General features: G+C 36.5%; 1 protein-coding gene across 2 annotated transcripts in view; it reads left to right on the top strand.

The window, feature by feature from the left end:
* Positions 1 to 16,067, top strand: part of ERP44 (endoplasmic reticulum protein 44) — a 55,460-nt gene that overhangs the window by 18,917 nt on the left and 20,476 nt on the right. For both annotated transcript variants that reach the window (XM_068396431.1, XM_068396432.1), the window contains exons 2-4: positions 1,881 to 1,953; positions 3,820 to 3,859; positions 6,929 to 7,044. In XM_068396431.1, coding sequence (XP_068252532.1) covers positions 1,881 to 1,953; positions 3,820 to 3,859; positions 6,929 to 7,044 — 229 coding nt within the window. The remainder of the gene's footprint in view (positions 1 to 1,880; positions 1,954 to 3,819; positions 3,860 to 6,928; positions 7,045 to 16,067) is intronic.

A 16,067-nucleotide genomic window follows, 5' to 3' on the forward strand; every position in this document is an offset into this window, starting at 1 on the left:
GCCACAGGAAGGCTGTGCAAACTCCGCCACAGATCTTAGACTTGCATATAGGATAAGTATCTTGTCCAATTACCAAGTGAGAAGCACTGGTACATGTTTTGTATTACAACAGCCAGTGTGTTTTCAGCCTGCAGTGTAAGATGGAGTGTATATGTTACCCAGTGGCCTCTATATGGGAAGTATGAAAGGATCAGTATCTTCACTGAAAAGTGTTTAGTGATCCATAAATCAGATGGAATTGAAAACGATTGCTGCAGATCTCACCTATGTGCCATTTACAGTTTGTGAGCCATGACAATGCCTCACTGCAGAAGTCTCCCACAATTTTTGAAGCTAATCTTAATGAAAGCAGGCATCCAGTATGGCTGATGTTTTTAAGAGGCCAATATTTGGTATACACTTGCAACAAATGTTAGAAAACTTGATGTTTGACATTGAATTAGTCTTTTGCTAAATTTAACACTGGTTACAAGATGAGCGTGCCCTGGAGTCTTGCTGCTTGTAGTCGTGGTTGTAGTATAGGTCTGGGATAGGTCTCTGGCTCTTCCATAACTGCAGAGATCCTTGTATCTAGCTGCTCTATGTGGCATTATTTGGCTGCTCTTTATGCTTCCAGCTAAATTTTTCCTTGGTGTCTTTGGTAAAAGCAGCTGTCGGCTCTGCCTCTCTAGCAATAGGCAGATTTTCTTTGCAGCTGCATGGAGTAAACTAAGGCTCTGAGAATGTCGATAGTGTGTATGTCATGTGCCCCCGCATCTCAGTGCAAGGATGAATTCTTCAGGTATCATTGCAAATCTCCAGTCTCTACCTGCTCCTTGCTCTGTGCGTTCCTGTCAGTTCTCTATCAAAACCCTTTGTTTTCCCTTGAAAACCATGAATGGAACCATAGGATCGTGGAAAATGAGGCTGGAAGGCATCTCAGTAGAGCGTCTGGTCCCAGCTCTAGGGGGCACTTAGAGAAGCGCTGACTTTCTGACCAGGTTGCTGAGGATGGAAACATTCATGTCCCAGACCAGAATTTATATTGTCCCGCTCAAACTTGCATGCTTTTCTCTCTCAAGCAAAAATAAGTTGTAACTCACTGATGTCTCTATAACCTGAGATAGACCAGCAAGTTTAGCCCCTTTTTTGCCCCACCACATTTCGAGATAAAAGAACTGGGCCTGTTGCAGTGAATATGAGAGTGCTCTTCCATAAAACTGCATATTGCTGTGATAGTTGCATTAAGAGTAATACGTATGTTGCTTTGTAATTGAATGATCTGGCTGACATGGTGTCTCAGTTTTTATAGTCTGATATGCCAATTGTGTGCTGGGACTGAAGCAGTGTCAAGAAAAAAATACAGAAGGAAACGGAAAACTGTAGCTAGTTGGATCAGATATATCGAAACTGTTTTCTAAAACAGCAATAAAAATGGAGGCAATTTCAAGCTTTACCTAATGAGAAACTTTTTAGCCAGACAAGTCCTGTAAGTGACAGAAGGAATTACTTGTCTCTGGGTGAAACCGCTGTGCCTACGAACTTCTGGGCTGTGTGACGTTGTTAAGTGGCTAACAGGGGTTTCATTTATTTCTTCAGAATGAACTCATGAATAGAAGTTATTCTTAAAGGTACAAAATTTACCTGGAACATTTCTGCCAACATAATGGAGAATCATACGAAGAGATAGCCAGTTTTGCTTTAACTGTGAAAGTATGTTGTATCTGTAAATAGTGTTTATTTGTATATTTGTAGTAGTGCTGTCATCTGAAATGCGTTGACAGAATTACAGTTATTTTGCTGTTCTTCAGCTTTTGAACTGCAGCATTTAAAATCACAGATATGTTACTACTTTATTGCTGAAACTTTACATACCTTACTGGTTTGCTTTCTCTTTTTAGGTGTCTTGGCTTTTTAATCCAACAAGAAGTGAAATAACAAGTCTAGACAGTGGAAATATAGATGACATTTTAAGTGAGTACTTTGAATTTTTTCTTTTTATGTCTACAGTCACTGATCTGTGTGAATCTTACAGTGTTATTAAATGAATATGCATACCTTAGCTTTGAAAATAGGAATTGCAATCGGCATAGAAGTATTAAATGCCTGTGATCAAAATTACCTGTCTGAACTAATGTATTGCCTAACAAATTACATCATTGTAATCTCAATGAGGATTTGAGTGTCTAAAAAAAACACCTGGTATCTTGTTTGCAGATGGGAATGCTTGATTACATAACCAAAACCTGTCGAGAGCATTTTAAAAGTTCCCCAAAAAATAGCAGCGACTGAAACCCATGGTGATGGGCCTTAAGTATCTTGCTTGTTCAGCTATGTTTTTCCTCAGGTTAAGCATTGTCTTGATTCTGGTGGCTCATAGAAAGGAGACTTGTAAATTAAATAGATTAGTATCCTTGTTGGAAACTTTTTATCTGAAAAGTATGCAATGTGCCTGTATCTGGTTGTCTTCACAGGAAAGAAGTTATTACATTGTTTCAAATATATTCAGAAAAAAAATCTTTATAATCTTTTATTTAGGTGTGTACTAGAATCTGCATACTATTGCAGGATTGCTTTGTGTAGTAAATGTATGATTAGGTGAGATAAGATCTGTTTGTAAATACCTTCTATACAGTGGAAAATATAGAATACTTTTGTAAAATGTTATTCATAAAAGGGAATATATGCCGAGTGTAAGTTCTTTTTAATTTTATCCTATTACTTTCAAGAAATACTTAATACTTTGGAGGTAACCCTGAATTTCTCTGTGCTTGTTAATTTCCTGTTCACCACTTGCATTCCTTGCTGATAATGAAAATCTTAATGCCATAATTTCAATCAAAACTGTAGTTTTTCCCAGCTTTCTCGAGAGTCGTCTTTTCCAGCATGTTGTCTTTTCCAGGCTTCCAACATCTTAATCTTCACTTGTAACTACTTGGTAATTTTGTCAATAGGGAAATTTATCTAGCAATATTTCTGCTTTATAAAGCTGTGGCTGATATTCTGTAGTTCAAGTATTTATTTCAAGTGTTCTTTTCAATGTCTAGGCCACTACTATTAATAAAAATCAATTTACAGCATGGTCGTTATATTGTGTAAAGATCGCTATTTATTTTTGAGCGGGAGATTTGTCCTTCTAGTTTTGATGTATTTTCCTTTTCTTTGGTATGTGAAAAATAATGCATAGGAGCATTATTTCACTGCCTTATTATATATATCCCTATAGTATTGCAATTTTTTTGAGTGTCCCTTAGCATTTTTCTTTTTTTGGGAACTGAAGATTTCGCTGCTACCTTTTGCCTTAGTATCCTGCTTTTTAGCAAATAAGGCAGGTAAGGACTGACTAGAGCAAATTACACAGGCAGGCTGCATGTTGGTCATTCTTCTAACCCAAATAGTTGACATTTCAGCTTTTAACTTTTTTTTTTAACACTTATAAATAATCTAGATAATGCTTAAAATATATACTAGACTACAACTTCTGGCTTTGAGTGCCTTAATTTTAAATGGAGAATTACTTTTTGTCTCATGTGTCACTTATTTACTACTTTTGTGTCTTAATACCTTGAGTATTGACATTTTTAATGTCTAATATATCAATAAAGTCAATAAAATACTTGACTGAAGGCCTCTTTAATCACTGCCCCATTTGATATAGATTATATTTCAGATAAGATTTATCCTAGCAGTTTTCTAGCAATCGGACTAAGCTGTATGCTGAATAATCTAGAAATATTTGCTTTTATAGTTTTTGTGTGTATTTTTATAACCTCAGATAAAAGCACAAAGAAGTTTGCCTCACAATGTGACATTGGGTTTTTTCTTTTTCTTTCCTCTCAGACAATGCAGATGTTGCTTTAGTTAATTTTTATGCTGATTGGTAAGTTCTACAAGTTTTTTTCTTATGTTTAAACTTCTGTCTTTTGAAAACTGTCATGTTCGGCTATAGTTTTGTAATTGAAAATACAGTGTTATGTTGCTTTCAAACTAGTTCTTTCCTGGGTTTTTTTGTGTCCTGATTACTTCCCCTTCTGCTGTTCTGCCATCTTTTGTCTCATTCAGGGCTCCAATCGGAAGAAAAAGGCTCATCTAGTAGGATGGAATAACATGCTATGTAATTGATTCCCCCCCGCCCTCCTCTTAGCAAGACAGATTTCATTAACTTTTTGCTCCTTAATGTACACTAGTCCAAAATATTCCATTTCCTTCTGTGCTGGTCCCATGTGTGTGTGCTAGAAAGGAAAAGGCTTGAAATCACACTAAAAATAAAATCCTTCTCTAATCTGGAAGACCTTCGAAGTGGAGAACTAGAGAAATTATAATTGAGGGATGAAATCTGAGCAACTGGAAAAGTTGGGGCCAGATTGGGTAGACATTATGAAAGACATACTTAGGGGGAACTGTTTACTTGAAATTATATTATCATTAGAATTAATTTAAGCACCATACCCCCTTTTTTTATTGTGTAAGAAGTAATTTTAAATGTTATGTTCTGCTCCACCATTAATATTTTTAAAAGAATCTTTAGCAAGGAAGAAGAGTATTCAGAGAAAATATAATTAAATATACGTATTAATATCGAAAATGAGGTTAGAAAAATAAATCATTTTCTGTCTTCCTTGATTAAAGTAATCTTGGATGTAAATAGGTTTACAGTGTAAAGCAATATATAAACTGGAGTACTAAACTTTAAATGTTGCTCTCCCTGCTGAAATGTTGGCCTTCAGAATCAAAGGTCCCATAGGTGATTAGAATTCCGATTCCTTTCACCTCTTTCACCCCCCAGTATGTCTAAGGCTGTAGGTCTATGTGGCCTAGAAATAACAAGTGCGCAGAGCTTTACATGAAAAGTTTACATTTTGCCTTTACCGATAATTCATTCAACAAGTAGCAGGCTAACTTTAATGGTTTTTTAAAATTGATTTTGAAAAATTCACGCTGTCTTTTCATATAGAATGAAGTTCTCAATAAAGATGTTTTTAATGCCTTCATTTCAACTTTGCATAAAGATAGACATTATACCAATCAAAATCAGTTTAATAACCTTTGTATATACCTCTGTCATTTTATAGACAATTTTTATGTCCAATTAGTTTGCATCTGTTCATTTGCTACCACAGACTAAATTGATACTAGGCACATTAAAACGAATGGAATTTTTCTTTCGAGAGATTGCATTCGTTTACCAAGTAAGTTATTTGTCTGAAATGTCTTTCTTTATAATGGTAGTACAACTAAGTAACTAGTTATGTAAGAAACTAGGTCTAATCTCTTCCCTGTTCTATACAGAATTATGCTATAAAGGCTGCCTTTGTACAATAAGTAAATAAATTAAACTTTTAAGATGGTTATTTTCAGTTTGGCATCTGCAGGTACCTGGTGGATCATGGACAACTCCAAAAGGTTTTATTCAAAATAGCCAAGGAAAGCAAACCTATGGAGAGTAAATTTAATACACTGAAATTTGGGGTTTGTGCTGCCATTGAAAAATCATTTTTGGATTTTGCAAAAGACAAACTGCAGGAGGCTAAAAATCCATGTTTTGGTACCTCTGTGATAGAGGGAAGATGCCAATATTGTAAAACTTGATATAGCAGGGTAACAAGTGTCCTGTTTTAGGACCCTATTAGCACAGCTCTTTCTGCAAATCCCCACTGTTACCAAATCCTCTCCAGAACAGGTTTGCTTTAAATTCAAGATTTGCATATGCTTGCAAGTCGATTCATATTATAGTAGGCCATAATTTTAAAACATTACAGCATTAATTATGATCATTACATGGAGGCATTCAGTAATAACCCCTAAACATAGCATACTGCCAGCCTACGATGTAACATGATCTTTGAATGAGAACAGATCCGTTTCACTGATGTGGATACTCTGCTGTAAGGGTGGGGAAGCACGAGGAGCAAGGAAGCCATATATAACATATACATGCTACATGAATGTGTAGCATACAAGTGTGCTGCCCAGAGTCAGGTTTCTTTCAGAAAATGGCCTTAAACCCTGTTTGTATTTTGAGAGCAAAACTTGCCTCTTGCACTTGAATATTTGCTGTTGTAGCTATAACAGCATCCCCAGGCTATCACTGTTAAGTTTAAGCAGGACTTTAGTGCAGTCTGTTTTATTGCAAGTCTGTTCCATGAGGTCACATTCTGACAACTTCTACAGTGCCGTTATAAGTCTTCAGTTTAAAATTCTGCCATGTGCTTAGAAGAACAGACTAGAAAATAATTTAATTGACATATTAATAATGGGTTTGTGCACTAAGTTGCCCTAAACTCCCCAAATCTACCAAAGCATCTTTACAATCCTACAGCCTTTTCCATGGGCAGAAAGAGAGGATTTGCTTCAAAATCTGACATGACTGGAAGAGGGACCTGTGGGATTCTCTTTGTTCATAGTGCTGTAATAGCAGTCTGTTCAAATTCTACCAAATGTGAGCAATAATATAATAAGCAATACTTATCACTTCTATTGTTGACCCTTATAAAGTTCTCTCTGTGATATTTCGTGAAGGTGACTGTTGGTGAATATTTGAATCTCAACAATCCAAGTAACTTCTTTTACTATATTTTTAAAAATACTTCCCCAGGGGTAATTCAGGTGGAAAAAATGAAGAATAGACTTTCTGAATAGAATATATTTCCTAAAGGTTTATAACTGATTAATGGTGTTTCTTAAGCAGATAAAGCAGAGGGGCACATCTTGAACTATAAGTTCTTTTAGAATTATTTTTTTTTCCCCCCACCTGAGTTATTCAAGTTCCATTTGAACCTATTTTTATCCAGTCAGTTACTGGGATGATTACAAGTAGATGTTCTTTTCCAATAGCTTTTCTTTCTTTTTTTTTTTTTCTTTTTCCTTCAAAGATTGAAATATTCCCTGAGTCATCAATTAAAATATTTCAAATTAATATTTTGAAGTTATAATTGTGTTCTATCCACAGGTGCCGCTTCAGCCAAATGCTGCATCCTATTTTTGAGGAAGCTTCTAATGTCATCAAGGAAGAATATCCAGATAAAAATCAAGTGGTGTTTGCTAGAGTAGACTGTGATCAGCATTGTAAGTAAATCTCGATTTAGGTTTTTCTGTGCTACCCTGCCAGTAAGTTACTCACTATATTGAAGAATATACTATACAGCAATCCAAAGTGTAGTTGGACCTGCCCCATCATTTAGCCCAGACAGAGTTGCTTGTATACATCAGTGAACCTGTTCTTCCAAATTTGTCAGGGCAATCTCCAGTGTTGCTTTCTCATTGCATCCATAAGCATGCATTTGTATTTGTTCAGCCTTTCTCATTTAATGGGGAAAAAAGAGCTGGGATTATAAATTGAATTGGCCCGTTGAGGGATCGGAGAAGCACTAGTGCTACAAATGGTGCAGGACTTCACAGCCAAGAAAAGGGAAGGGTAACACTCCGTTGTGAGCATCAAGGTGATGTTCTGCTCAGGTCTTCCCCCCAACTAGGAGTCATGGTGGACTGTAAGTTGACTTTTGTACAGCCAGGAGGGGATCAGAGCTTTTCTGCTTTGCTGTTTGTACACATGCCAACAAATGGTTGCCTATTTGGGTTCTCCTCCCACACATACATGAAAATGATATGCCAAAACTTAACTCATTTTATGCAGGTATTAATCCCAAAAGTTGCTTTTTAATCCCATAATAAATGTAAGGAACATCTGCTACACATTGAAAGACAAATGGATAGTACTGAGATTTTTATTATGGTGCTTTTTATACTATAAGATCAACTCTTCTGGTTTATGCTTCTGGAACAACAGCACTTGAAAATATAGTTTCTTTACAGTGGCTTCTGATTCCCAAAGAGTAGTACCAGTTGCAAGTGGATTCAAATCCCAGCAGAAATTCAGTTCTAACCAATACTGATTATAATATTTGGGCTTTACAAAACTGTTAATTTGTAAGAAGTATCACTGTTGGAAATTTGAGGAATCACTGTACAGAGTTATTAGTTTGTATCTGTAGCATATCCCTGGGACTTACCGTTGACGTAATAGTTTTGTTTTAGTGCTCTGTCAAAAAAAACTAAAGAGAGAACCTCATAGGACAGAAAAAAAGTCAATTGAATATCTGTGAAAAGTAACTGATTTTATTTACCTTTTCCTTTCCCATTTTGACAATCTAACTTTTTTGGTGTTAGAGAGGATTTTTCCCTGTAATGAGAATTCTTGAAGTGTCTTGGTTCTTACTTGCAGATTTAAAAGTCAGGAAGTCCCCTTGAGCACCTTCCACTGGCACCATTCTGTACTCTATTTTGTATGAGTGCATGTAGCTGCCCAACACTGAGATCACCTGTCTTGCGATCTTGAAAGAGATCTCAAGCATTAAAAAAAAAAAAAAACAAAACCAAAAACGAAACAAACAAACTTTTAAGGGAGCAAACGGTATCAAATCTGTTTCTGAAATGTAAGATAAGCTGTTTCTTCAGGCTGTCAGGTGTGGCCAAGGAGATTCTATTTTGTCCCTTCCCAAAGATCAGTAAGACCAATTCATGACCACAGGAAACTTAACTGCCTCTGGGATTAAATCTTTGAATCACTGGGATATCAGACCCCCTTTATAGCCTCAGCTGGAAAAGAGGCACAACAGTATTCACCTAGGGTATGTGAGCAGCTTTGAAGCATTCAACTCCCTTCCTACATTGGAGTGGTAGGGGTGTGTTGGGGAACTGATAACAAAAGTTTGAACATAACGTGTTCTTGAAGAGCAGTTACATTAGACATACGGTTGTAGAATCTCCTCCTCTGAGCAGATCTCTTCTAGTGCCTTGAATACAGTGTGGAACAGTGCACTTGTGTAACTCCTTGTAGCATTTCTGGAACAGCAGCAGAGTGGACAGGGGTGTCTGTACTTAATGAGCTTCACAAGATGTGGTTTGTCTCCTTGACTTAAAAGTCCAGTAGTATTTTTTTCTTTCTCATTATAAAGTTGTGTCTGTTAAGTGGATGTTTTCCTGCCTCCTTCCTGAATAGCTTTTTCTAGAATCATAGATTTTTTTGGGGGGGCTGGTGGGGTTTTTGGGGTGCTTTTTTTTGTTGTTTTTTTTTGTTGTTGTTGTTGTTTTCATTTTGGATTTGTTTAGGGTTTGCTTAGTTTGTTTTTTTTTTTTAACCTGGAATACCTTCTCATCTCAAATACTACACTACATTTTCAGCTTCTTTCTTTTTCATACTTAGTTTTCTCTTCTGCTTCCAATCATCTGTCTATATTGTGTGTGCTTGGGAGATCTTAATCAAAAGCATAGCATTAAGTATTCACATTTGTCATCCCTAAAAGTAAATTTTCAAGTAAGGCAATGAAATCCTTTGGAGGAGTATATTGAAGGCAAAGCCTGATATGCTGTCTTTGCTTAAGTTTTCTTATTGAGTTTTTTGTCTTTCTTTGTTCAGAGAGCTACTGCAGGGTCTACACAAACTGCCCCTGATCTTTGCAATTGTAGAAAATAAATGCAGTTGTTGCAAACATTATCAGCTTATTAAACCAGTCACTCTACGTCCTTGAAATTACTTCGTGTATACTTTTGTATATATTCTATCAATTACATTAGTGAGAGTTTCTCAAATTAACGTGAATCAGTTGGGGGTGGAGGGGGGAATTAAGGACATTCACACTTTCCTTTACTTGATTTTTATGGTTGTCATTAATAAATAAGTCTCATCTCGGTGTTTAACAGTCTGGTTGACTCATCTTTTCATTGAGTCAAAATATTGACAATGAAACTTTATAGAAAGTTCTCACAGAAGACTGTAGCAAAATCAGCTTGTGTTGTTGAGTTTTATTATTAAGGTTTACATTAACAACTGAAGTCCTTATCTGGTTTGCTGCAGCTTTAGGTGGTTGGGTAACTTGGAGAGTCTTTGGGCTGCTGGATGCCCAGTGTTTAACCATGAGGTGTTCTTGTCTTAGCAGTTAACTGCCTAAGAACTTTTTTTTTGCCCCCTCAAGTCTTTGAAACACTTTAGAAGTTTGTTGCTTAATCTTCTTCTCATATGCTCATTGAATTGAGCTCATCATAGCTTGTTACAGAGAGCTAAGGCCTGGATGGAGGAGGAGAATCTACAGCAGAGACTGTTTTCCTTCCCCTGGGAGGAGGTGTGGTGGGATAAGTAGTATGAGGCAGCCAGGAGTTTTAGTCTTTCTGTTTATTACTGAAATACCATGAGTTTTCTGTATTTTGTGTGCTTAGTTTAAGAAGTAGATGAGCATGACTTCTGCTGCAGAAGCTGTAAAATGTGAGAATTAAAATCCTATAATGACTGACCAAGTCTTTTTCCCCAATTTGCATTGCCTTTTTGAATTAAAATACCAAAGCTGTATATATCATTCCTGCTTTCTACTGTTCATTTGCTGGGTTGTAAGCAATGGTACATTTCATGGCACGCAGTTATTGGATATGTCCTAAAGTTTTAAGTATTTTAACTTTGATTTTTCAGGTATGCAATAGCAGCTTTTTAATAAGAGAGTGAATGTTACTATATTATCCAGCTTGGGCCTGCTGTAGTAGTTTATTAAATGCTGGAGTCAAGATTGTTATGGTCTTTTTTTTTTTTCCCGTTTTAGCTTTATATTTTTGTTAACTGTTTACATATTTTAGCAACACTTGAAGGTTTATGCCAATATTTTGGGGTTTGTTATGCCTGTAGATTTCATACCACTAGTAGTTAACTGTTAGGATTATGTTCTAGAGATGGTGGATTATTTGCATTACAAATAATCTGTTTCTTTTTGAAGTGGAGACTCTGTAGGGAATACAAATAGCTGATTTCAGGCCACTCAAAACCAGCTTTCAGAATGGTCAGCCAGTCATAGATACTTTCAATTTAATGCACTGTATTGAAGCACACTGCAGGGCCCAACAACTCACACCAGCTTCTGAGGGTAAGGCAAATTAAAGAGAATTATTGATGCACTGCCAAATGTTTGATGCTTAACGACAAAACCGTCATTCTGTCTGCTCTTATAGCCAATAGCCAATATAAAGATGTTTTTCTGGAAGGTGATAGGCCCCAATGTGCTTAAATACAAAATCTAAATATTAACACTATATTAAGCCTCTGTATGTGTTATATTTTACACCAGTTTATAATGTTGTGGAAGATAATTATAGCTGAAATGTGTAAGTTAAGTCAGCAGGCTGTTTTTAAGCTGGTGTGGAACATACACTAAAGGTAAATCTGTTGAAGCAGGTACTCTTTCAGTTTCCAAGACCTCATGCTTTTATAACTGATAAATATCTAAGTTCCACTATATTGTTTGCTGTTAAAATCTTGGTGATTTTGGTGTGTACAGTTTAGTAACTCATTTATCTTAAAAATTATGCACCTCTATTCTAAGTGTAATACCTAGTAAAGGTGACCTTCCATATAAAATTATAGAAGATCTTTTTGCATATACATTATTAGAAAGGTTTGGTTTTGGTGGGGTGGGTTGTTTTTTTTTTTTTTTTGCTTGCTTGTGGTTTTTTTTTGTGTTTTTTTTTTTATCCTTTGTGTTAAGCAGCAATGTTGGAAACTCACTTGGTACCATGGATTTCCTATGTTTCTGTTCTCTGTGAGTGAATATTGCAATATGCAACAACTCATGTTTCTGTAGGAGAGTTTATATTGTGAACAGGTTCTATGAATTCAATTTTAGGAGTTGTGGTACAGAATTCTTAAAAATTAAAGTATATATTGGGGCTTTAATTCTACTACACCATTATTTCCTTTGGTTTCTGAGTTAAAACATAAAAAATATTAGTTGGTTTGCATAAGTCTTTGTGCTTCCAAACAGAAAACAACTCTCTGGTGGGGTGTTGAGAGGTGCTTTGCTAGACAGATTGTTTAGGGAACTCTTGTTCTTTCTTTCAAAGCGTCCATGGGTAGTACTCTCATTCAGTACAGTGAGCTGCTGATCTCTCTGGGTCTGGCCATTCCTGTTATGTGTCCTAGTGTTAGTCTTCAAAGAGTTACTTAGATTGTATTGATACTGTGCCTTTGGTAAGCAAAATAGCTCAGTACGATAACAAATTTGGAGGTTCATAAATGAACTATAAATGAAACGGTAAATGAGCATGAGGATTTCATTGCATTCCTGCCACTTTGCCTGGAAAAAATCAGTCTGAAGGAGTTATCTTTGGATAAAATAAAAAGTGGATGCGATTCAGAGAGGTTGTTGATGGCTCTCCTCAGGAGGGCCATTTTGTAAGCCTGTCAGAAAAGGTTACTGGATGCCTACTGATGAGGCCCCGCTAAGAGCAGGCATGGCTGTTGTGAATGCTCCTTTGCAGCAGAAGGTGGCCTAGATTTGCTGTTTCTCAGCTGCTTAGTAGCAGAGTTTGATGGAGAACATTGATTGCTTTTCTTGTACTTGTTTTGGTCCAACGTACAAGTCACTGGTATCACAATCATCGGGGTAGGATGCCTAGTTTAGCTGGTCTCTGAAGTTCCTTTCTAATTCTGCTTCCTATGAACATTCCCAGGTCTTATGATTGTGTGCAAGTGTCACAAGAGGAGTAATTTAACTGAGGAGAATTAATGCTGTATTATGAAATACTTAATCGTAAGGTGAATGTAGTGCTGTATGTAAGAAAGTAGGAGGCGAAAAGGCCTTTTTAAGTGAACTTAAATTGAGAGAAAAAAGCTTGAGAAATAATAAGTTAAAAGGTACCTATCAAAGACAGATTTCGCTTCTCATCTGTGGTGTGCCCTAGCAGGTAGCCTGAGGGACTTCAAAAGATGTGATTGATCTCAAGTGAGCAAGCAGAATACTCATTTGGTAGTCCCAGCTTCAAATACACAGCTGAAGGAATTTGTTACCTTTGAGACGGAAGATATTGCACAAGGGTGAGGAAGAGTTAAGATGATTTGACTCAAAATAAGATTAGTGTTAAATCCAGTAAATTCAAGCTCTGTATATATAAGTAGCTATGCAACCCCTATAACCATCATATAAAAACAAAATTAGAAAATGCAGTAGCTTGGGTTTGTGCTAGCTCTTCCTCAAACCACGTGAAGGCCTTCCTTAGAAAAAGGGACACTACGAGTATCTTCAGAAATTATTTTTGTGGGGGTTGAGTTTTAGAAGTTTGATTTTCTTCCAGATAATTTTTTAGGCTGTTGTAGTCCTCTGTTCAGCATGTGAATTGCTTCATGTGGTGCATGAGATGGGCATTTAGGATAATTATCAGTATTGTTCAAATCCTAGTGGACATGTGTTTTGAGAGCCAGTCCCGTAGATTTAAAATCTAAATATTTGTTTGGTGGTGGTATGAATTATGACCCTGGAAGACTAAGACAGTGGACTGAGTTAATGGTGGGGTGATACCCTGACCCTTGTAAATATTGCTGGTTTGTCAGTATGAAGGATCTTCTTAACTACATATGGGTGGAAGCCTCCTTCAATATAGTGTGTCTTGATGCAGTTTTTCGACATATTCTTCATTGTACATTTAATTTTAATTTAGTGACAATGGACTTGAGATTCTCGGGGATGTGATCTGATAAACTAGCTGAACTCTTTGGACAGGGTGTTGTGGTGTTAACCTAGAGCAATGAAGTCTGAAGCATTCTTGGAATCATGTCTCAGGCTGCGTGCTTGCTTGAACCTGTAGCTTAGGTAATGTGTGTACATGTGAAAAAGCCTGACACACCAACCCCAAAAATGGGGTTTGGTATTCCTTTGAGTAGAGGAACACATGAGGCTCAGAGAACAGAGAAATGTCTGACAGTGCAAGAGATACGCTAAAGATACAGATCACAACTAACAGTTCATAAAGCACATTTTCTGGGAGAGTTTTGCTCAGAAGATGATGTGGGAGACTGCCTTAGAAAACATGGGTGTAAATGTCAGGCCTCGTGTAAAAGTTTTTTTTCGAAACAACAATAAAGGCTGCTGTCTCATCCCTATTTTAAAAGGCAGCTTTGCTTTCTCTTCTGTAGTTCAGGAGAAGTATCAATAAGAATGCATCTATGAAGAGAACTGAGCGACTGTGAAGACATTCCTGTTGGAGTGTGTGGAATGAATAGTAGAAAATAGTCTGGACAGTTTAGAAATGGTTGTATACCAACAGGGAGGAGAGAATAATCAGAATTCACCAGTTATTGGAGCTCTGCTTGAAATTTCTGATTTGTAGAAGATGGGAAGAAGATCAAATATGTCAATAGATTCCTATCATAACTAGTGAGAAACAATTCTGGTGACATAGACACTAAGCTTATGATTTAATGATTAATTGGGCAAAATACAAACTCAAGATTTGTACCTTTTGGGTGCCTTAGTATCTGAAGAAAATGTAAAGGTGTAGCTGAGAGACTTTTTTTTTTTTTCTTCTTTAGCTAGGTTACCCTTATCTGTTTCAAATACCTCTTTTCATCAGAAAATGGACAGTGAGAATGTCTGGAAATATTTTTAAATTTAATTTAGAATTTACTATAACTACTGCGATCTATGAATGAGTTCAAACAATATTCCATGTATTTGCATTGTGTATTTCCAATTTTAAAAGGAATATAATTTTGTAGTTGCTCTGCTTATGCTAACTCTACCTGTATCAAATGCCAGGGTTTAATGAAGCATTTAAGGTTTACTCTATTTGACTTTTGAATTAATTCAAACAATTTTTCATGTACTTGCATTTCATATTTTGTAAAAGATGGTTTTCAAATACTTACTTGTGTAGACCATCATCTCTCTGTGTTAGTTCAAATACCAGTATTCATGGAATCTCAATGTAATTTGTAAAGAGCATGCAAGTTCTGACTTATGAAATAATGTTTGAATTCAGTCTTGACAGTGGGTATTTTATTACCATTATTTTTTTTATGCAACTTCAGCACTTGATGAACATTCACATCACTAGGGACTGAGATCTCCATCTCAGAGAACCTTGAAGATGCCCTAAATGCCCATTCTGCAACCCGTGCATCCTCATATAACTGGAAATAACCTGAAGGAAAGAGCCCATGTTGTGAGACAAAAGTGTAGTTTTGGTGTTCGCTTGCTGTGGAGTTCTGTAACAGTAACAATCTTTAATCCCCATGTGTTTCTGTGAAACCTTGATATGTAATGCTTCTTGTCCCTTCTTGGACCCTGGTCAAGTTTTGATAGACTGACGTACTGTCAGACCAAAGGTCCTTCTGTCAACAGGAGAGAAGGGCAGCAAACGCCTGGTTTGCTGATGCTGAGCAAATATAAAGTGATTCCTCCCCCACTATACTTGCTGCCTTCTGGCAGGCAGCTCTTACATACTTTAACTAAAAAGTGACGGCATTTTAAAGGAAGAAAGAAGTATTGATCTAATACTTGTTCATGTTGAATAAATTGGCATCTTCCCTTGAGAAATTTGTATTAATTTGAAATAAAAGTACTTTGAATTGAGGATGTAAAATGTCTTACCCTTAACTTTAACTGCAATTGGTGCATTTAGAAACTCTTCTGGGATATTTAGGAAACAGGTCAAATCCTTTCTTAAGTCAAAATTGATAGGCTGAATTCCGTAATATTTTATAGTGATGCAGAGCTTGTTAGGAACTTGTGAAGCTTTTAAGCTTACTGGTTTGAGGGATGTTAAAGAACATTTTTGTGGAGTAGACATGGTTCGTTCTTATTCCTTTGCCATGCATGTTTTGTTTCCAGTTCTTGGACTGGTTTAAGTTGTGTAGCTGCTACAAAGATTATTTTCAGTAACTAAAGCAGCAAGAGATTAATGGCTTTTTAACAGCAATTAAAACTACTGATTTTTTTTCACTGAGTGTTCTCCAGACAGCAGGGAATTAATAATTTTTGTTATCTCTTAAAAGTCCGAAGGAGGTAGAGAGCTCTATGTGCTGGAAGACAGTTAGAGGCACAGGTCCACAGAGGACTGGCTTATTTCCAGTTGCACAGGATTTTCATTTTGGCTTGCAGCTGAGAGATGTATGTTAGCTGTTCAGCTTCAGCAGTTTGTTCATGGCAACTGCCTCTAAATAATAGTTTTCACAGGACTTTTGTCTCCATTCTCTTTAAAAAAGAGTAAGTGTAAGGTAGAAAGCAAATCTGCTTCATGGTAAATATGTAATTGAGAAGAAAGGATGTTCTTGTCAG

Source organism: Nyctibius grandis, chromosome 3 (genome assembly GCF_013368605.1).
Source record: "Nyctibius grandis isolate bNycGra1 chromosome 3, bNycGra1.pri, whole genome shotgun sequence".
NCBI lineage: Eukaryota > Metazoa > Chordata > Aves > Nyctibiiformes > Nyctibiidae > Nyctibius > Nyctibius grandis.